The following is a 20,615-nucleotide window of genomic DNA, read 5'->3' on the forward strand; positions in this document are numbered from 1 at the left end:
CCTTGCATATACATTGGTCATATACTCCTTATCATGGACCTGACCGTAAAACCAGACCCGGATCGCAAGCCTCGGGGAGAAAAGGTCGATACACCAGTCCCACTTCAACCTATAATGGCGACTATTCACGATGATGATGAGTTATTGCTGGCTCGCATTGGTTATAAGCAGGTATTGCGCGCCCAAGGCCTTATGGCGATTATAGCGGGGCACAATCTGATAACGATCTACTCGAACTAGGAGTTACGACGAGAGTTCTCCAAATGGTCGACCGTCTCATACGCCATCTCTATCCTCGGAGTCCTTGGCTCTGTGCCGGCAACATTTGGTGCACCGTTAGCGGCTGGCGGTCCAGCAACAGCTGTATGGTGCTGGTTGATCGGTTCATGCATGGCTATGTGCATCGGAAGCTCGGTTGCAGAGTTAGTATCGGCATATCCCACGGCTGGAGGGATGTACTTTGTCACAAAGCACGTCGTGCCTCCGGATCAGGTCCCTATATTCTCCTGGATCCAGGGCTGGTGTAATCTCCTTGGACAAACAGCAGGAGTCTCCAGTGTGGCATATACGGTCAGTCAGATGTTGCTGGCCTGTGTCAGCATGAACTCGGAACTTATTGATGGCAAGTATGCGTATGCACCGTAAGTTAACCATCCCCAATTGCTATGCTTTTAGGCTGATATCATTCAAGGACGGCGCTGCAGACCGTTCTAGTATCAATCGCAATTCTGTGCATTCTTGGTGTGATTTGTTCATTGACCACGAAATCATTGCATCGAATTATCCTTTGGTTCGCTCCTATCAACAGTGTGTATCAAGGGAACCTCGTTGTTGAACTTGTACTAATGGGTTCATAGTTGTGGCGACCATCTGCATCTGCATTGCGCTGATTACCCTTACCCCTAATCTGCAGCCAGCGTCATGGGTCTTCGGCAATTTTACTGATGGCTCTGGATGGGGCTCAAAGGTCTTTTCCTTTTTCCTAGGATTTTTATCTGTTGCCTGGACAATGACCGACTACGACGGCACGACACAGTATGCGACCCCGAAATCCATTTCTACTAATTTACATTCTAACTTTTATCATAGTATGTCTGAAGAAACTCATGATGCCGCCGTGCGAGGACCAGTTGCTATTCAAACAGCCGTCCTAGTATCCGGAGCACTCGGATGGCTCCTAACCGTCTCAATGTGTTTCTGTCTCACCGATTTCGAGGGAATTCTAACCTCCCCTACCGGTCTTCCAGCCGCCCAAATATTCCTCAATGCTGGTGGGAAACGAGGTGGCACGGTCATGTGGGCATTTGTTATTTTGGTTCAATTCTTCACAGGCTGTGCAGCCATGCTGGCAGATACAAGAATGGCCTATGCCTTTGCCCGAGACAATGCACTTCCGTTTTCAAAGTAGGATTCTTCTGAGCTTTGTACCCCACTCAAGTTCCGCACTGATGCATTATAGGATCCTTTCCAAAGTCAATTCTCGCACTCACACCCCTGTTAATGCAGTGTGGTTCGTGGTCATCTTCAGCATAGGTTTGAACTGCATCGCCATTGGCTCCACGCAAACAGCCACCGCAATCTTCAACATCACTGCCCCGGCACTAGACCTCTCTTACGTGTCTGTCATTCTCGCTCATCAGCTCTATAAATCGAAAGTCAAATTCATTGAGGGACCCTTTACGCTCGGCAAATGGGGTACTCCTATTAACTACATTGCTATTGTCTGGGTCTTGTTCATCAGTACAATTCTTTTCTTCCCGCCACAACTTCCTGTGACGCCCGCGAATATGTAAGGCTCTTGCCCTGTTTATGTCCAGATATGAAAAACATTGCTAATACGCCCTACCCAGGAACTACGCCATCTGCGTTGGCGGCTTTATTGCCGCTTTTGCAATGATATGGTGGTGGATTGAAGCTCGAGGGTAAGGGACATCTAAGATTAACCCATATATCTTGACTGGATACTGACATGTCCTAACTTCTTTCTATAGAAAGTACACTGGTCCTCAAACCAATGATATCATACAAGAAATTCCCACCGAGGATGATGGCAATGATCTCGAAGAGTCAGGCGAGATCAATGTTTAGATGGCTGATTCACCTGATACACCACGACGACAACTCGTGATTTCATTTTCCAGATTATGGATGAGAGACATATAGATTATACTCATACTTGTTTAAAGATTCGAGCATTTAGAAATGGGTCATATTAGTTTCGGGTTAAAAACGTACGTTGATGACGATGTTGGTTTTGAATAGAATACAATAAATACTACCTGTGAAATTAACTTGGGTGAACTATTAGAAGAAAGATTGTTTTATTATAAACCTCTTAGTGTTGGGAAGAAAGAAGTGGCTATGGAGGCTTTGTTGATCATGAAGTTGTACACTGGAAAAATAAAGAAATACATGCCACATGTATGGCCTTAGTTGCCTGCAACAACAGCCAGGCCCTCGTAGATTTTCTTTTTGACAGCAAGGAAGCTCCCTATTCCACGACCCGCAGGCCGACCCAGTGAAGACTGCGCCGTTGCTTCAATTTCGATCTTGCCCGTTCCAGATTTGCGCACAGCTACGGACTTGTCAATGAGAAGCGTTCCCTCGCCTCGGAACTCGGCAGTGTGACCGGCGGATTGCATCAGCTTGCGAAGATCAGCCAATCGCAAGTCACCGACATGAAGAGGGCGAGCCATAGATCTGGTTCCCGCGGCCATGCTAGCTGGTAGAGTGTCAAGTAAAGGATAGACCTCGACCTTGTCAATTATTTTAGTGTCTGCTTGTTCCAACGTCGGGGCAACAGCGGAAGAGGCTGCTTCGTCTTTCAGCTGCTTCATCTTCTTGCCTGCCATTTCAACATCCCCAATATCGGTGGTGACGGGCTCTGGTCCTCGCAATTGTGCCGTGAGAGCAACGACGCCGAGGCTGCGAACGTGCTGCCAATTCAAGCGTCGGACGAGCGTGTTGCTCAGCTTGACCATCCAGGCATTTGTGTCGACGCTTGCATCGATGACTTCGCCGTTTGCCGGAGTGAAGATAATGGCGGCTGAGTCAGACACAGGGCCAGAACTTGTAGCGCCGAGCTTGACTGTCAGTAGTTTCTGGCATTCGGTTGCCAATGCTGACGTCTCTTCCTTCATACCACCAACTAGAATCAATTTTTGAGGTTGGATAAGTGGAATTAACATCTCCAAGCTACGCTTGTCATGCAAGCCCATGAAGTCGATAAATGCAATCCTAGCGTTGATAGTGATTGTCTGGTTATGGTAAATAACCTTTGCAGGGCCTTCGAATGACTGGCCTTCTGCTTCGTCTTCGGACTCCGCAGCTACATCGGCATCTTCGCCATCGGAGGCAAGGCTGAGATCATCATCGTCAATCTTCTTTCCATCAATGTGAGGGCGCTTCTGTCCTGCTGCATCACCGGACAACTTGCGCCCATGTGGGCCGGCGGCATCATCCCATCGTCGTTTTTGGCCCAATTTAGTCTCGGCATCGGTACGCCGTTGTTGCATATCAATCTCTTCGCGTTCCTCTGCTCGGAGATACTCCTCTGGGCGAATGAATTCTCCATATTCGTCTCCCTTCTTTCTCGGTGCCACGTAAGGGAACATGCGCTCGCGGCCCTTCTTGCCACGCACATCGTAATCATAAACGTTCTTTCGACGAAGAAGGATGTTGATGCCCAGGTCTTCGTCGCTGACAGCAAGTTTGCTTCGAGTAGCGTGTGCAAGTGAAGCCGAGAAATTCAGAGCGCGACCCTGGTGTTCAGGATCCGAATCCTCAGAGGAAGTAGAGCTCGATCCATCATCGAGGGCATCCACGGCAGTTTCAAGAGTTTTTTGGCCAAGTGTTTGAGATGTGTCTTGAAGTTGGCGCTTAGTCGCAAGATACTGCTGGTATATTAAATTCTCCCCGGTATCGAGACGGACTCGCTGTACATCTGTCCAAGACAATTCTCGTCCACCGCTGTGGACTTGTTCGATGTGTTCGCCATCCGATCCTTTCTCTAGAGCCACACCATCTCTTCGTTCCTCGTACCACTGCCAAATCATGCTTCCAATTGTTGGCGAACTCTGTGATGGTTTCGATTCTTGAGTCTTCATGTCTTGGCGGAAGGACTCTGTCAGTAATAGCAGATTGTTCGGTCCTTCGGCCACTTGTCGAAGTGCATCCTTTGAGAAGCCCCAGTCCAATGAGGTATCTGAGGCAAGAATTACTTTAGGTCCGGGTTCTGCCAGGAGCTTCTCAAGTCGCTTCTTGCGCTCAATGATCTTGAGATGTTTGAAAGTGAACGGTCCCCCGCCCTTATTAGAGCTCTTATCCTGTCCGCTCGCCCTTGGCCCATTCGTGACATCTGTGCTTTCCGCCGCTTCAAATTCGCGAACAATGTTCTCGTCCATCCATTCCAGCATACTTCGGGCGAGTCGGATTGTATTGGTAACCTTCTTGCCAGCCAGATATAACCCGGCTCCCTGAAGAACATCCTCCTTATCGCCGTTCGAGGCATCGCGCCAAGAATGTTCTAGTGCGTAGGCCAGTTCAAGAACTCGCGCACTTGTGTCTGTCGGGATGAGGACTGTTCCACCTTTCGCAAGGCTACTTCGGATCATGTCGAGGAGGAGATCGTCTCGCTTTTTCCGGCCTCCCGAAAGTGCCAGCTTATCGCCTCCCTTTGTACTGCAGATCAAGGCTGTGGGTTTCCGCAACTGTTCGATGACTTCTGCTCCACTAGCACCAGATCCACCGAACCACGCAGCACCCGCAACCACACTCTCACGAGCTTGGTTCCAATCCACTGCATAGACGATAGATTCCAACCCGTGCTGAATATGCCATATCGTTCCACCGACGGTGTGACCGGCATTGTAGGCTGTGAGAGTAAGCCCGTTCAACGGCGGGGAGAAAGGCGATGAGTGCGGTTGGTGAGGTTGGGAATATTTGAGTGGATTAATGAGAGAAAAGTATCGAGAAATTTCCTCCGCTGTCGGCGATGGAAGAAGGATTCGGCTTGTGCTGCCAGCGGCTTCGGTATCTCCACCTGACACAGTCGCAGATCCTGCTGACGATGCGCCTGGCTCTGAAACAGAAGCCTTCGGTAGGAATGTGGCAGCAAGCGGAGCGGAGGCATAAAGGTCTTGTAGGAGAGTACGGCCGAAAGCGACGACGGGATTCGTGGCATAGATTGGGATTTGCTTGAAGAGGGGAAATGTTCGGCAGCAATGGACTAGAGCGCCTATATGTGCCGGTGTCGCGTGCGTCAAGAGAATGAGAGAAATTGTAGGGATGTGCCTACCGATAATGTTAGCTCATCTGAATTCAAACAAGGAAACGCGTTGATCGCATGCTCACTTCTCAAGTTCCGCTAAATCAAGGGTATTAAACTTATCATCCCAGCCAACGTCCACTAGGATCTTGATACCTCCATCAAGCTCCAGGATAGATTGTGAAGCCCTCGAAGATGACGATTGGGCGCCAAGGAGGGGAGTGAAAGTGAACATCGTGAGAGTCTGCTGTTACAGACGGCAAACCTAGTAACCGCGATTGTTCTGGACAAGCGACGACAGATCGGTCACGATCAATGCAGCTTTATGCCTCGAGATCTTTAGTCAATTCCGAGATTAATCCATTATCCCAGGGTGTCAAATTGATCCGACTTTCTCGAACAAAGACAAGAGGTAACCAGATGGCGGGTGAGCTGTTTGTTCGGTTTGCACGTGACATCCAGCAATATCGATGCCGTACGAAGTAGAACCTATTGTATAGACCAAGTCCTTCACTTAACAACTTTAAGAGATTTTTTACCTACCATTCACCTAGCTGTGGATATTTTTTCAAATTCTGTCTTCTATATTGGCTTCTGGCATTTATATGAGTACCATGCAATCAAGTACATATTTCATTGCGACTATGCCGTATTCTATTCGGTTCAAGGGACAATATGAAGGCTGACAATCTTGGAATTATTATCCTCGCAAGGTCTCTTCTAACTACGTTGGACAACATACATGCTTCGCTTCAACCCACTATTGTTATAATGACTGCTCATCAGAATGATTATGACAATGAAATCAATATATAAAATATAAAAAACCCCCCAACAAAATCAAATAAAAAGGCATAGACATCCCAAACTCCGAATCTATATAACTCTGATTAAACGACCATCCAACCATAGGAACATCCTAACATCAACTACTCAACTATGGAGACACACAGCATTCTTAATTAAACGAAGACCACCGGGCTGAACTGATTGACTGCTCTTTTGCAGATGCTGGCTTTGGCCGTCTCTTACCTTGTCCCTTGTTCCGTTTTTTCGATCTCGAGACCTTTGTGCGCGCCGCGGGGGCAGGGGTTATCCCAATCTAATCGATTATTATCAGCGTGGTTCTCAAAAAGCTCAAAGGATGAGGCAACTTACCGGATCCTTCCATTGACTGAAAGGCCGATGAATTTCAGCCCAAGGGGGTAGCGTAGCGTCGACTGTGGGTTTGATCTCATGGCCCACCAATTCCTCTCCTGCCCACACTCTGGCCCGGCGGACAGCAATAGGGTCAGGGAAATGTTTCCTCCGCTGAATTGGATCATTGAGATATGCCTTAGTCTGTTCCAGGAACCCATCTTGCAGATTAGGCAGAATCTCAGGACTAGGTGCGTCCGCCTGTCGTGCACCAGCCCGAGTTCCTGTAGTCTTCTTCAATAGTGCCACTGGTGGTCTGTCTGATACTTTCTCTGCTGCAGCTGCTCTCATTTCATCTCGCTTTTCTTGTCCTACGAACGACATAGTCTCATCCACCCTGGTCTCAGCCGCTGTCTTCCTTCGAGTCGCAGGTGGTGATCGTGTTGATGGCGACTCCGCCCGCATTCGTTTACTTGACTCTGTAAGCTCTCTCATTTCATGATTTTTTTCCTTCGCCTCTTGTAAGAGACGGGCATCGATGGAAGTAAGCCTCTCCTTTCCAGGATTTGAAGACAGCTGTGCTTGGCTCTTTCGCTCTAATGCTTCGTGATGTTCAAGCCCGCCTAACCTTTCCTGCTCAACTTCAACCAAACATTAGCATCATTGACTAGGGTGACAGATAATCAAACAGTTGAGAATATTTCACTGAAAAAGAGACTTACAAACGGTGTTCCTCTCACTATAATATCTATCAATCTGTCCAGGGCTGAAGAGCCCGTCATGCCCATCATGGGATACTGGGTACAGGCTATTCGTCGATTGGGCGCTATTATCGTCAGCGGCTTTGAACTTTCTAGGCTCACTGGTTTTGGAAGAAGCGCTGACCTCGCTGTCGGAGCCGGAGCCAGAGAAAGGACTGTTAGGTTCTTGAGAGTCTCGAGCTGAGTTGGGTTCAGCCCGAACGTCATTATCATAGTCATTGCCGTCACCAAATATTGAACCATCTTCCGAGATTGTATCTGGAGCATATAAGTCAGTGTATTGTCCGAATAGACCCTTTAATATGCAACATGGAAAGAGGAATGAACAATGAACAAAGGCAAAGTGATCAGCCATCCTCTTCTCCGGAAACGTGATAACCCATCAAAGGACTCGACCTAGACGCCTTGAATTGAACTTCTTCTATGTATCTCATTGTGTTTCACAGTGCCCTTGACACACTCACACACCATTCAGAGGATAGGTACACCCATAGTTGAATCATCCGATCAACTTGAATGGATACAGAAGAAAACAAAGGAACATGCAGAGAACGGGAAGACGCACGGCAAACTAAACACATATGTACTCACCGGTTTGTGCAGTTTTCTCGATGTCTTCAAGAGGTGGAGGAGTTGTCGGTTCTGAGTAAGTGCCCTCTTGATCTTGTTCAAGGTCAGACTCCCCGCTCACAGACGCCCTCCTGGACCCGGCTGACTGACTTTCTTCGCCCTCCTGATCGCTGTCCAGCTCGCCGTCTTGCTCATTGTTCTGTTCATTCATAAGAGATGTTGGGGTTGTCGGTTCCGAGTAAACGCCCTCTTCATTTCGGTCCATAGCCTCCTCAGTCACAGACGGGTTCCTGGACTTGACTGACTGGCTTTCTTCGCTGCCCCGCTCGCTTTCCACATCCGGACTTGCAGAGCGCGGGGCAGCTGGCCAATTCTCTAATCTGGGTCGATCATAGATATTGGCAGCTGCGGCACGGGGTGGTGGCGGCACGTGGCGATCAATATATGGTCGGACTGCCATGTTTGGACGCTGATAGTCATTGAAGTAAAAGCCCGTAACCGCGTTACTTGATTTTCGACTAGTTTGTCTGGAGCTTCCTGCTGTAAAGTACCTTGTGATGGGTACTGGCGGCAGAGCTGGGTACCATGTGTTCCCAATGGTCACATCCTTGGGCAAGAGGCCCTCGGCTAGGGAATCATAAATCTGCTCTCGGATCTCCGTATCAACTAGCGTAGATTCGAGGCACAAGTATGCAATTTCATAAAGAGCTGGGTATTCCAGCCCAGTCCATTTCTGGAAGTCACCTTCTTCAAATGTCCATTGCAAATCTCCAATCTCTCTCCTCGTGGACTTGGTATTTGAGGTATATTGTTTGCGAGGGGCTCCTATGGTTTCGCTTTGAGTGACAACCCAACGAGGCTGCGGTGCGGAGCCTCCAATCCAGATGTGCGGTAGAGATCTGTTATCTTTGTTCACCACAGCCCCCGGGATATCCGTTTTCCTCATGTAGTCCCATTTCCCAATTTCGAAAGCCGGTCTTGGTTTGGGGGGGCCGATTGCCCCATAAAGTCTTTCATGGGCCGGATTTGCAATCTTGCGCCTTTTGGCCTGTGGCTCATGGTGATCTCCCTTGTCTTCTTCTTCATCTTCATCCTCATCTTCATCATGTTGATTTGCTGGAGCTTCTACGGTAGCTGCCCTGGCTCTTTTATTTGCGGCCTTCGCCTTTTTGGTGGTTTTGGTGGTTTTGACGGCCTTAGTAACTTTGGCGGCTTTAGTAACTTTGATGGCTTTCGTAGCTTTGGTCTTAGCAGCAACTGTGCGTTTTGCGCTATTTTTGGTATTTGCGGCTTTCGCAGCCTTCTCTGCATCTTTCTTGGCCTTTGCAGCAGCCTTCTCTGCGTCCTTGTCGGCCTTCGCAGCAGCCTTCTTCGCATCATTTAAGGCCTTCGTTGCAGCCCTCTCGGCCTTCTTTTCCTCCCTTTTAGCCTTGATTCTGGCGGCTTTTGCAGCTTTCTCAGCCTCAGAAGGTTTAGCCGGGGGAGGCTTGACCTTTGGCCCAGTGCCCATAGCCATTCCTCGTGTTGTTACCATTTTTCCTAGTTGATTGATGGCCTTCCGGTCTTAGTTTCATTTGTTAGCCAGAGAATGTGAAAGATGAAAGCACGAGGACCATACTTATTATCGGTTGCTACTGCTATAATGATGATGATCGGTCTAGTGGTAGGAGATCCAAGTCAAGAAAGTCGTTGTTGTGTTCGTGGTCGAAGATAAATTTGGACATGCTGGCTGTATTTTAATAGAAGATAGAGACAGGTCACCTATTCATGTCAGCAGACAAAGCACGATCAGAGAGCAACGAAGAAACATGCAAATATTTATCAACACAAAGAGAATTAAAAATATCTTTTTCGAGGCATTTTCTTTGTTGACGGCGCCCCGCTTATTGCAGATATGTCGAGGGTCTCGACAAAGAGTGCTTCCGGTGGATCTTGATACAAAATTCCACTTCTTGCAACCGGAGGTAGCTTTAGTTCGAACCACTCAGCGTTGCTAACAGCTGTTTTGCAGCACTTGCATGAGTTTCAGACATTATTCACGCTGTAGGCATCCCTTCACCTCAAATCAAAGTTCCGAGGGACCGTAGAAAATCAATACTAGTTTGTGAAAATTAGCAGACTATGGAATCCAATCTACCAAAGTCGGGCAGCTCAAACAAAAAAAACAGGTGTATGATCGGACTTTGAACGGCACATGAAAAACAATGAACAAGGCCAGGAACCACAGGAAGCAAAACAGTACCAAGAATCGATGTTTAATTTAGAAATAATCATATCAAAGAGAATGAGAGTAATTCCTAGAATATCAATGCCAGAAACAGAATATACCTCGTTTTCGAACTCAGATGGTGTGGTCGGAAACGAGAGGTCCATCCCGATCTTCATGTTTGGTATCTAATCAAGTACATATTATTCTAGCACATTCGACAGGTTCGGACACACTGAGAAATAGGGAATTACGAAGAGCTTGGTTAGAGCTTGCTTTCAAATGGGGATATCAGCCAGCCATTTCCACCGAGAAGCAAAAGAGCCGACTAGGTGGGATTAAACCTAGTTCATGTCTAGATTTGGCAATGGTCCCCCTCATTTCCTATCACGAATGTGCCACCAAAACAAAGCGAAATGTATTTCCCCGTCTAGATCTGGCACTAGAATCTGACCAGAACGACACAAAGAGCTTTGAGGATGATGAATTTGTGCGGCCATAGATGAAGAGCCTGTTTGTTAGAATCGAGCAATCGCCTTGGTTACTGGAATGCAGGCATGCTACGGAGCAATCTGCTGTCCTTTTCCTGTGCTGAATACTTGATGGCTCCTATGTCAAATGCCGAAGAGCAAGATGGACCTGAGATGGACAAAAAGCGTGTTATCTTCCATCAATTGGATTAATCTGATTGACTGAGTTGAATCCAAACTGGCTTTGGTCATGATCAGGGCTATTATTAGCGAACGCTTGTCAGCACAGGACAAAGGATATCCCCAAATTACCGTCCAGATAGATAGCGAAACGCCGGCTTACATATCTTTGAGTTTGGGATGGCGTGGATCATTCCAGCATCGTGACACAAAGAGAAATGTCCTGGTGTTGAAGGAGATGACGTCTCATGAACTATCGATCCGGTTCTTGTTAGGATTCCTACATTCCAAACGAGACTGCGAATATGGCTGCCAATATTTCATTTGTTTGTTTTCACATCGCTTTCGGTTTCTAGTTGGCAGAGGTATCAAAGCAAGGGAGAAAATCCCCTGGCGCCACTGAAAGAAGATTGGGGACAGTGTACAGATGATCGGCTATCCTTTGAGAAGAGGATACAGAGCCACATAACATAATTAAAAGGTCTCCGGTGCTATGCACCATACGGGATAGAATGGACTAAATTTCAATCTCTCGCGCCATGCAATGTACGACTATGTAGAAGGAGGTCGAGGAGCAGGAGTCAGAAGCAAACACAGTAAAATAGGAAAACAATAAACAAAAAAAAACTCTCATCATTCGAACAGGCTAGATATGTTGGCAGGCTCAAGGATAGTGGAATGTCTACCTCATCCACTTTAGTCCTTAATTATGTCACGATATGGCAGACTCATCAAATTTAATCTTCTTTAAGCAGACTTTTGCGCAACGAATCGTATTCACGCATCTCATCCAGACAGACAGTCTACTGCCAGTATCTGGGCTCGTCGAAGACGTGGTAGCGGTGTCCGCGCACTCCCTGGCCGCGGAACAAGGCAGGGAAGCGGCGGCCAACGGGGACCATCTCCTCTGGGATACGCATCTCATTTTCGGGTTCGGGCTCACCAATGACGAATTTTCCAACCTATATCACGAAACAAGTCAGAAATTAAGCACGCGTGGGGGGAAAAAAAGAAGAAAAAAAAACATTACTTACCTGGATCTCCGTGTCTGTGATAGTATCACGACTGATTCTGGCGTAGCCAGTGCGGTGCAGCTTCTTGAAGAGAAGATACTCGCACCATCTATCCCAGTCGGTAGGATCGATATCCTTCATTTGACTACGCTCGCTCACATAGGTGTTGTAGTTACCCTCGAGCGGCTTGGTGACAAGGTAACTCAACAGGATGAGGGGACGCGGGGAGTCGCCCATCAGCTTTGACAGATACTCGCTCTGCAAGCGGCGGTCCTCGGGGTCCTCTTCCTGTCCGGAGTGGAACACAACAACATCAACCATCTCACCGTACATATCGAGTGTGGCGTGGATTGCAGGTGCCAGCTCACCCACAGGCGAGGGGAGAAGGTGGTGGGTAGAGTTGACGATGGGGAACTTGGACAGCAAGGCGGAGCCCCAGGTGTGCTTGTTGGGACCAGGGCCGAAGTCAGTGTAGTAGCCAAGATCCTCCGCGATGAACTGGGTGACGTCTCTGTTACCCATGATGATACGCTGGTTGTCGGATTCGAGGAAACCAATCACATCCAGCTCAAGCTCGCTAATGACATCGCGCATGCGGCGTTCGGATGACCACATGTTGTTGTCGAGGCCGAAGTGGATAGTCCAGATACCAGCAGTCACAACCTTGTCCTCCTTGTGATGAGGGGTATAGTCATTGGTCGGGAAGCGCAGGTAAGCGACAGACACGGAAAGCAGCTGTAGCGCAGCAAGAATGTAGATATAGTACGATCGCTGTCTCTTGCTGTTGGGGTTGACAGGCTTATGAGCCTTGCGGGAGCGAGTCGAGTTCGAGGTCGCCGCAGAGAAGACTCCTGCACCAATGGACAGCATTGTAGTGGTCATGAGCCAGTCAGTGTGTTCACGAAGGAATGGGCCACCGGGCACGAAGGCATAGGCGACAACCCAGACGTGGAAGAGCAAGAGGACTACATATACGATGAATCCGAGGCCGAACGTGCTCGCAGGAGAGTGACGAACGCTGGATACAATCAGAACCGGAGCAACGGCCATGATATAGAACGCAAAAACGAGGGCACCGTAGAATCCAGTCCAGTGGTGGTAGCAAGTAAGAAGAGCAGCACCGATGGAACCGACACCGAAGGCAGTCCAGCTTCCTGCGATTCCAGGATGGAAGATGCCATACACAAGGCCGGCTCCCATTGCGAAGATCGTCAGAGCACCGTGGGGAGCTGCGATAGGTCCACGCACTGGGTATCCGTCCCAGACCCACGAGATCATGGTACTCGAGTCGGTCAGAAGCGATACGATGGCGAACATCAGACCGCCAAATCCGACAGCAGCAAGACCGGACGAGCCCTTTTTGCCACCTGTTGGTAAGTAATCACCCCCGCTCGTGTTTGAGCCTCTCTGGGATCTCAACACAGCGAACAGAGCAATGAAGATTCCAGTTTTGTTCCAACCACCATTCTCGGCGTGAACAATCGGCCAAAGGGGGTTGTTGGTCTTGCATGCGAACTTGGCAACGACGGACATGATCAGACCGATTCCCCAAGCCATGATACGGGTTTCCAGACGAGGGGAATTGGCCCTCTCTGAAAAGAAGCTAGCGGTCCATGCTGCACAAGTAGTAGAAAGAGCGAACCCAGTCACAAAGAGACGGTTGGCGGGATCCTGGAACTTGTATCCAAGAAGGCCAACGAGCGAAATGAGGTGAAGAAGGCGAATATTCTTCACTGCTGCATATCGCAAGGATGGGATAACGTAGAGCAATGGGGATGTGCAGCAAACAATGGCAACTTCATAGCCGGAGATACCCATGTGCCAAAGAGGGAAGTCTATCAAGATCAGACAAGGTCCATCCATACCAGGGAATGGGTTTCACTTACACCAGACAAGGACAGGCAGAGCAGTCACGATGGTCCAGAAAATAAACTACAATCCACTGTCAGTGACGCAGGAGACCAATGATCGACTGGTATAATTTACCCCATTGTAGACATCTGAGGCAGCATCAATAATCTCAGTCCAAAAGAAGCCTTCGCCAAAGGTGTTGCCCACAGGTTTGCCCTTCCTACGCACTTGGTTAATTTCTGGGATAGTGGTAGTTGGTTATGGGATTGTACACACTCTTTTTCCAAGACAGAATCCACATTCGTTTTCATTTGCCTAACGAGCATAAACTTAGACATTGTGTTCTTTGTTCAAAACCAATAGAGCCTTTGGCAGTATACATTCGATTCGGGCAGACTCATTTTGGAAGCCACGGTACATACCCTCTGCTAACACCTTTAACATCCCTCACCACCAGTTCGAAGCTCTCAAAGTCAAGAGCTGTGATAGCATCGAAACCGACATCGAACAGGATTAGGGACCATTCAAAGAATGCATACTTAGTGTAGGCTAAAGATTTGACTGATTAGCATGTGGTAACCTTGAGATGGATGCCCAAAAAGGGAAATACTCACCACCAGGAACTTTGTGGACCTTGTGCTGAATGAAATAGTAGATCAACGGGACCAAAGTTCCAAAGAACAAGCTGGCCATGATTTTACGGTACTTGATAGCACGGCGGTTGTTCGGGCTGAGCGCGAGACAACCCAGGGTCCACGGCAAGGTGGCCACCAGGTACGAGATCATGAAGATGTCATGCCAGTCATGGTCATCGGTAGATGTGACATAGGTCCAACCACCGCATGTCAATGTCCGGAAGACGCCTACGCCGGCAACCACTTTTGGTAAGGTCGAGTTCGGACGCGAAGTGAGGATGTACCACAGGAACACGAGGGCAAAACGAGGACCAGAGGTAATAGCAATGAAGACCTGGAAAAAGGACCGTTCGGGATATCGGTCACCGATGGTCGCAGACACGGAGGGGAACCATTCAATGGGGTAGCCGTAATATTCATTTTGAACGATCTTGTGGTAGTGCAAAGCAACGCCAACAATCAACGCGCTTATAAAAGCAGCATATGCGAAAACCGTGTGAGTCCAGGAGACCCATTTGCCGTTGATCTACAAATATATCAAGTCAGTGGCGTTTGATCCGCATTCGATGGCGCTTTAGAACTTACGGCAACCACGGCTTCTCCGTCCTTATATCGGGGAGCCATGGTGGCACAGAGGGAAAGGAAATCTCTGCGCCTATAGGATTAAAAAAAAAGAATCGAGAAAGTAAAGAACGTCAAGAAAAAGAACTAAAGAGAGAATGACTTAAAACAAGTAGATGGCATGAGCAAATGGCCCCTGAGGGAAATGAAAACAACTTCCGGATCCCTCGGTGGTTCTGACCCTCATTTACGCTAACCCAATTCGGCTAAGCGCACCCTGGGGCTGATCGGTGTTTTTTCAATGCGGGATGCCGACTTTTTTTTTAACCTCCTCAGTGACCAGCAATCATGTCTGCCGCAACAGATAAGGCTCGATTCTTCCTCGAGAAGTCAGTGCCTGAGCTCAAGGAATATGAGCGCAAGGGGATTTTCACGAAGGTATGCCGCAAGGCGGAGTTCTTCCATCAGAATGACAGCTGATCAGCATAATTAGGATGAAATTTCCTCAATCGTAAAAAAACGATCTGATTTTGAGCACAAGCTCAATGCGCGTGGTGCACAGCCGGTGGATTTTGTGCGCTATGCTGAATACGAAATGAACCTCGATGTGCTGCGAAAGAAGCGTGTGAAGCGACTTGGGATTCGGTCGGCAGGATTCAACGGCCAGCGACGCATTTTCTTCGTTCTCGACCGAGCTACACGCAAGTTCCACGGCGATATCAACCTCTGGGTCCAGTACATCGAATATGCCCGCAAACAAAAGGCACACAAAAAGCTCCAGATGATTTTCACCGATGCTCTGCGACTACACCCTACCAGCGCCGACTTATGGGTCTATGCCGCTAAGCACTTCCTCGATGACCACGGAGATATGACACAGGCTCGGAGTTACATGCAGCGCGGTCTACGGTTCTGCAAGAGCGCGAGGACAATTTGGATTCAATATGCAAAGCTAGAATTGATTTACATTGCAAAGCTGGTTGCTCGCCAACGGATTCTTGGTCTTGGTGAGGAGAACCAGAAGCCCGAGCCGATTCAAGCCGAGATCGATGACACCGATGCCGACATGATTGCGCTCCCAAAACTCACAGCTGAGGACATCAACCCCAGCGCAGGAGTGGACGGAGAAGTAGACCAGGTTGCACTGCAAAACATGAACTCCACACCTGCTCTGAGCGGTGCCATCCCGCTCGCCATCTTTGATACTGCCACAAAGCACTTCAATCACGATGATCGGTTCGGTCAGGAGTTCTTTGATATGGTTTGGGAATTCCAGGACGTGCCTTGTCTTCGCAAGATTTTGGAACATGTGATTGAGACGATGCGCGCCAACAAGCCTTCTAGCCCACGGACCCAGATTTGCTACATCAAGTTCCCGACCGCTGGAATCCCCTCCACTTCAGCTGAATTCCCACGGGCGCTTGGTAGCTCGCTTGCCCGCCTCAGGGAGTATCCCATGGGCAAGGATCTTGCCCGCCAAGTTATCAATTGGCTTCAACCTGTTCAAGCAACAGAGGACCTGGATCCTTCGTTGCAGAAGGTTATTGCGGCTACTGTCCGCAATGCGGAGCGCGCGGCACAGGAATAGTATACATAGCATACCCAAGTATTTGTACTTAGCACTTAGGCGTTGATCGGATATCATCAAAATTCAGGTTTCACTGGCGAACTTCCAAGGTTGTCCCCTTCCAAGGTTGTCCCTATACTATTATCGGGCGGTTTGAATGATCATGATCAATCATCGTATTTGCTTCCCCGGCGACTACTTTTCTTGTCGCTGTGTTGTTTCTTGTCTTTAATCCGAGTCTCATTTTGAGCCTTTTGTCTATGTTTTTGTTTGCCCTGTTAGATTTGCTCGATTGCGTCCATGGAAAGAGGACATGTAAACATACAACTTTCGCACGCGATCTCTTTGCGCTTGGGATGTTTCCCCAGGAATCACTTCATTGGCCGAGCTCTTCAATAACTGATGGAGCTTGTCAAAGCAGGATTCCACATTATTAGACTGTTTTCGCTCCTCGTCCGATTGGATGACTAGACATTGAGTTCTTTCGGCGGCATATCGGGAAGTGCGTAGTGGATGGTGCATTAGACGGGGCACCAAGGGCAGCAATGCATCCAATGGGACTTTCAAAGTGGCCTTGGAGTTGACCCTATTTCATTTCCCGATTAGTATTGCAACATTCAGTCCGGAGAACTACCGATCAAGTGGAGCCACTGACTTGTTCACATTTTGCCCGCCCGGACCGCTAGACCGACTGAAAGAGACCTCACAGATGTTGCGGGGAATGGTCTTGGAATTGAAGGTTTTGAGCCAATCCCTGGCTAGTTGTACATCTTGATCAACTTGAGAGGTAAATCTTCTCAAGGACACTCGAAAGCAGTGTACACGCAATTGAGAATACATATCTCTTGAAGTCCAGAAGAGGTGGAGTGGCTAATTAAAAATCCCCAAAAATAAAAGGCACTCTGGCCCCGCTTAGCGTACGTAATTAGAAGCTTTTATTTTTTGACTCCAGGGCTGTAATTCGACATGGTGATTAGAGTGATTACAATATAAAGTGTTAGAGTAAAGTTAGTATGAGTATATAAGATGATGATGTAGTGATATCTATGTTATATAAGTTATATAGTTATAGTGGTTACATCAACCATTGCCTCTACTTTGTACATGAATTTGGAATTTACATGTATTCTTTTGATCAAAAATATAGAAAAAAAGAAAAAAAAAAAAAAACTAATATACCCTCGTGATACTAGACATATCAGTATCTCAACGCCTCCAACTTGCTCACCTGACAAACTTTTTACCCATATTTCCCACTTACTCACCTTCTAGAACCCCACCTAGTCCCTATTTCCCTTCTTCATCGCCTATTTTTTCTTCCTTTTCACTCTTTCCCCTTTTACTCTAGGGTAAGAGATGAGCCCGACCCATCTTTTTCTCATCGCCCCACCTTAGCTTGCGATTACGAAAATTCCTAGTCCCTCTTCTTCACCATCTCCCTTTTTCTCCGTAGATGAAACTACCTCCACCTCGAAGTCTACATGACGCCCAGTCCCCCCGATGAAGCGCTTCACTTTCGCGGAAAGACTCTGACTCCGGAAAGCCCTCGACCTCTACATATTCCAGAGCCATCCAATATCCCAGTCTTAGAGAACCAAATGGACCCCATCTTCAACGATACCTCCACCTATGAACGCTCGGTGTATAATCAGGTCCCACAGACAAAAGATGGATGGTTGCACGGAGAGTTAAAGGATATCCAGGGGGGACCGAGTCAGACCCAAGATGCTGGTAGTTTTCATGGCTTACAGCCGAGTCGTGGGATGCAGAATGAAATGATTGCTTCTGCATACTACCCTCCCAACCCAGCGTCGGGGTCCGAAAATTCCGGCCATCTCAGCTCAAGTTTTTCCCACCCCGATTCCACTTATTCCCACGCTGCTCCGGTTGCTCCGGCATCCCAAGGCTTTGCCACTGGGAGTGAAGTAGATCATGCCCACAATCCGGAGCAGTCAAGGATGCAGGACAGCTTAACTGCTGATGAGAGTGTGGGGCATAGCACGGGAGGTGTCAATTTCCAGAACCTCCTCGACAATCTTTCTCATCCCAACCCTGGTGCAACAACTACCGTTTCTTCAGCTGAGAACTCGTCTCTCCACCAAGCACCCGCTGGCGAGCCCCTCAAATCCCAGGACATCCCTGCTCACCCTCAAGCCCAAAGCCACGCTTCTATTCAGGCCCATTATACTCCAAACGACGAGGCGGCATATCACCAACTTCCATCTGCCCATGATACCGCTGCCACTACATCGCCTACCTACTCAGCCCAACCTAGTAATATCCAACCCCCGAACCAGTCTCATTCCTTTAATATTGCTTCTGGTGGGACATCAGCTGTCAGCAATCTACTTCCTCATATTGCCACCTTCCCGCAAACCCCATCTACCGGTGCCGAATCCCAGGGTCCCTTGCAAGAGCCTTCTGTAGCCACCCGGAAAGTCCGTGTCGACAAGCAGGGTCGACCTATCAAGCTTTCTGATGATGATGCGCCATGGGGTCCAGAGGTCCAAAAGAAATATGACGAGTTCCTGCACGATGAGCGGGTCTATGTGACGGAAGGTCTTTGGGATCGTTTCCCGATCGGCTCTAGGTTGTTTGTTGGTCAGTGCTGTTCCCCTTGAACCTACTCTCCGTCGATCTGACGGTGTTCCCGCGTGCAGGCAACCTCCCTACTGAAAGAGTCACCAAGCGAGACATGTTCCATATCTTCCATAAGTACGGAAAACTAGCTCAGATATCGATCAAGCAGGCGTACGGCTTCATACAGTTTCTGGAGGCGAATTCCTGCCATGCGGCTCTCGGCGTCGAACAGGGAGCCGTCGTGCGGGGCAGGAAGATACGTGAGTGTTTAAAGCCATAACAGCACTCTTTCTCTCAAGGAAAGATCTAACCGTCCCCAGATCTTGAAATTTCAAAACCTCAGCGATCGACCCGGCCTACTCAGACACCCGAAACTTCCCGTGCACTTCCGCCACGTCGTTCCCGGTCACCAGAGTTCAGCCGTGCCGGTCCTGGGCGAACTAACGCCCGGGGCCCGGATCGATATGACCGGTCTAAGCCCTATGAACCAAGTCGGCTTCCATTTAGCGATTTCCGGGATGAACCTTCTCACCGCAGCAGACGCGACGATTATCGCCCGCCGCGATCGCCTTCTCCGCGACCATTTCGGGGGTCTAGAGAAGGGTATCGATCACGCGACAGAACCCCAGAAAGATTTGATCGCCGCGAGCGAAGGCGCTCCCGTTCTCCTCGTTCTCCTCGCTCTCCTTATTCCAGAGATCGACGTTACCGTAGCATCAGCCCAAGACCACGTGGTATCTATGAAGGTGAAGCGGATTTACCTGTACCTCGACGAGCTCAGCGAGATGTACCGGAGGTGCAGATCCTCGTGCTAGAGGAACTTGACAGGTGGGTTGAATACATTGAGGTCTGTTTGGACAAGGTCACTGACATTGCGAAGAAACTTCGTTCTTCATGTAGAGAACGCTTTCCGCAACCGTGGATTGCGGGTAGATGTCCTCGTGCTTGGTCCACGGATCCCTCTTGGCGCCGCCGTGCATCGACAGTTTATTGAAGGTGTTCTCGCCGTTGTTCGCCTTTCCCGTCCAAATCAAGTCTCTCGGAAGATTCCTCTACAGCTATTTGATCGAACCGCTGGATTGGATAACGTCCGCTTCCTTGGTAAGCGCATTCTGTGTTCCCTTGTTCATCGACGCCTTGCTTATCTCTCTTCTTTTTCACGCAGATTACCCTGAGCTCGAGCCCAATATGTCTGCTGAGCTCTTGAGCCACCAATCCCAAGCGATGCAGCGAGGAGCAGCCCCGGCCGCATTTGCACCCTCTACTTTCATCGTCCCTCCAGCACAGCCCATGCCGGTTCCTCCGCCTGGCATGCCTACGCTTTCAAATCCACCTAACATTGCGAACCTTATTAGTTCACTAGATGGTCCCAGCCTTTCAACTCTCCTCTCGGCACTCCAGCGACCTCCCCATTCACAGCCCGTGTCTGCTACTCAGTCGCCATTCTCTTCACCAAACCCACCTCCGGCCGACCTCGCCAGTCTCCTGACCAACGTGCATCGGGCTCCACCTATGCAAACCAACCCACAGCAACCCCTCCCCCATGCACCCTTCAACCTCCAGCCTGTAAATGCACCCGTCATCACCGATCCAACACTGCTTTCGCTCCTGGCCAAAGGTCTAGGTGGACAACAGCAGCAGGGCCAGGGGCCCGTCGGTCCCCAAGTACAGAACCTGATGCAGCACCTGGCTAAATGGAAGCAATGATTTCACGACTTTCTTACTACCTATCATTCTCATTTGAACTTAAGGTTCATCTCGTCATTGTTCATTTTTTGGAGCCTGGCGTTCTTGCATCCCTATTTGATGGATTTCAGT

General features: G+C 48.9%; 7 protein-coding genes across 7 annotated transcripts; 3 read left to right on the forward strand and 4 right to left on the reverse strand.

Moving 5' to 3' along the window:
- Positions 1 to 114: 114 nt before the first annotated feature.
- N7479_007717 (uncharacterized protein) lies at positions 115 to 2,088 on the forward strand (the record flags this gene model as incomplete). The annotated part of the gene is made up of 8 exons (XM_057255411.1): positions 115 to 171; positions 241 to 641; positions 692 to 807; positions 858 to 1,035; positions 1,090 to 1,404; positions 1,460 to 1,789; positions 1,851 to 1,922; positions 1,992 to 2,088. The coding sequence occupies 8 exons, from the start codon at positions 115 to 117 to the stop codon at positions 2,086 to 2,088; spliced, it is 1,566 nt and encodes a 521-aa protein (XP_057109273.1).
- Positions 2,089 to 2,429: 341 nt separating this feature from the next.
- Positions 2,430 to 5,501, reverse strand: N7479_007718 (cleavage polyadenylation factor subunit CFT2; the record flags this gene model as incomplete). The annotated part of the gene is made up of 2 exons (XM_057255412.1): positions 2,430 to 5,292; positions 5,353 to 5,501. The coding sequence occupies 2 exons, from the start codon at positions 5,499 to 5,501 to the stop codon at positions 2,430 to 2,432; spliced, it is 3,012 nt and encodes a 1,003-aa protein (XP_057109274.1).
- A 723-nt stretch (positions 5,502 to 6,224) lies between these two features.
- On the reverse strand, positions 6,225 to 9,268 carry N7479_007719 (uncharacterized protein; the record flags this gene model as incomplete). Its single annotated transcript, XM_057255413.1, has 4 exons — positions 6,225 to 6,368; positions 6,425 to 7,044; positions 7,126 to 7,422; positions 7,756 to 9,268. The coding sequence occupies 4 exons, from the start codon at positions 9,266 to 9,268 to the stop codon at positions 6,225 to 6,227; spliced, it is 2,574 nt and encodes an 857-aa protein (XP_057109275.1).
- A 2,125-nt stretch (positions 9,269 to 11,393) lies between these two features.
- On the reverse strand, positions 11,394 to 14,713 carry N7479_007720 (uncharacterized protein; the record flags this gene model as incomplete). The annotated part of the gene is made up of 7 exons (XM_057255414.1): positions 11,394 to 11,552; positions 11,625 to 13,438; positions 13,490 to 13,535; positions 13,590 to 13,674; positions 13,877 to 14,003; positions 14,069 to 14,615; positions 14,675 to 14,713. The coding sequence occupies 7 exons, from the start codon at positions 14,711 to 14,713 to the stop codon at positions 11,394 to 11,396; spliced, it is 2,817 nt and encodes a 938-aa protein (XP_057109276.1).
- A 285-nt stretch (positions 14,714 to 14,998) lies between these two features.
- On the forward strand, positions 14,999 to 16,238 carry N7479_007721 (snoRNA-binding rRNA-processing protein UTP6; the record flags this gene model as incomplete). Its single annotated transcript, XM_057255415.1, has 2 exons — positions 14,999 to 15,088; positions 15,144 to 16,238. The coding sequence occupies 2 exons, from the start codon at positions 14,999 to 15,001 to the stop codon at positions 16,236 to 16,238; spliced, it is 1,185 nt and encodes a 394-aa protein (XP_057109277.1).
- A 146-nt stretch (positions 16,239 to 16,384) lies between these two features.
- Positions 16,385 to 17,057, reverse strand: N7479_007722 (peptidyl-tRNA hydrolase domain protein; the record flags this gene model as incomplete). The annotated part of the gene is made up of 3 exons (XM_057255416.1): positions 16,385 to 16,475; positions 16,543 to 16,803; positions 16,852 to 17,057. 3 exons carry the CDS (start codon positions 17,055 to 17,057, stop codon positions 16,385 to 16,387), a joined length of 558 nt encoding a protein of 185 aa, XP_057109278.1.
- Positions 17,058 to 17,698: 641 nt separating this feature from the next.
- N7479_007723 (putative RNA-binding protein (Nab3)) lies at positions 17,699 to 20,504 on the forward strand (the record flags this gene model as incomplete). Its single annotated transcript, XM_057255417.1, has 6 exons — positions 17,699 to 18,818; positions 18,878 to 19,038; positions 19,118 to 19,531; positions 19,579 to 19,625; positions 19,678 to 19,898; positions 19,963 to 20,504. 6 exons carry the CDS (start codon positions 17,699 to 17,701, stop codon positions 20,502 to 20,504), a joined length of 2,505 nt encoding a protein of 834 aa, XP_057109279.1.
- Positions 20,505 to 20,615: the final 111 nt, after the last annotated feature.

This window comes from Penicillium vulpinum (assembly GCF_028829585.1).
Source record: "Penicillium vulpinum strain IBT 29486 chromosome Unknown utg000003l_segment0_segment0, whole genome shotgun sequence".
Taxonomy (NCBI): domain Eukaryota; kingdom Fungi; phylum Ascomycota; class Eurotiomycetes; order Eurotiales; family Aspergillaceae; genus Penicillium; species Penicillium vulpinum.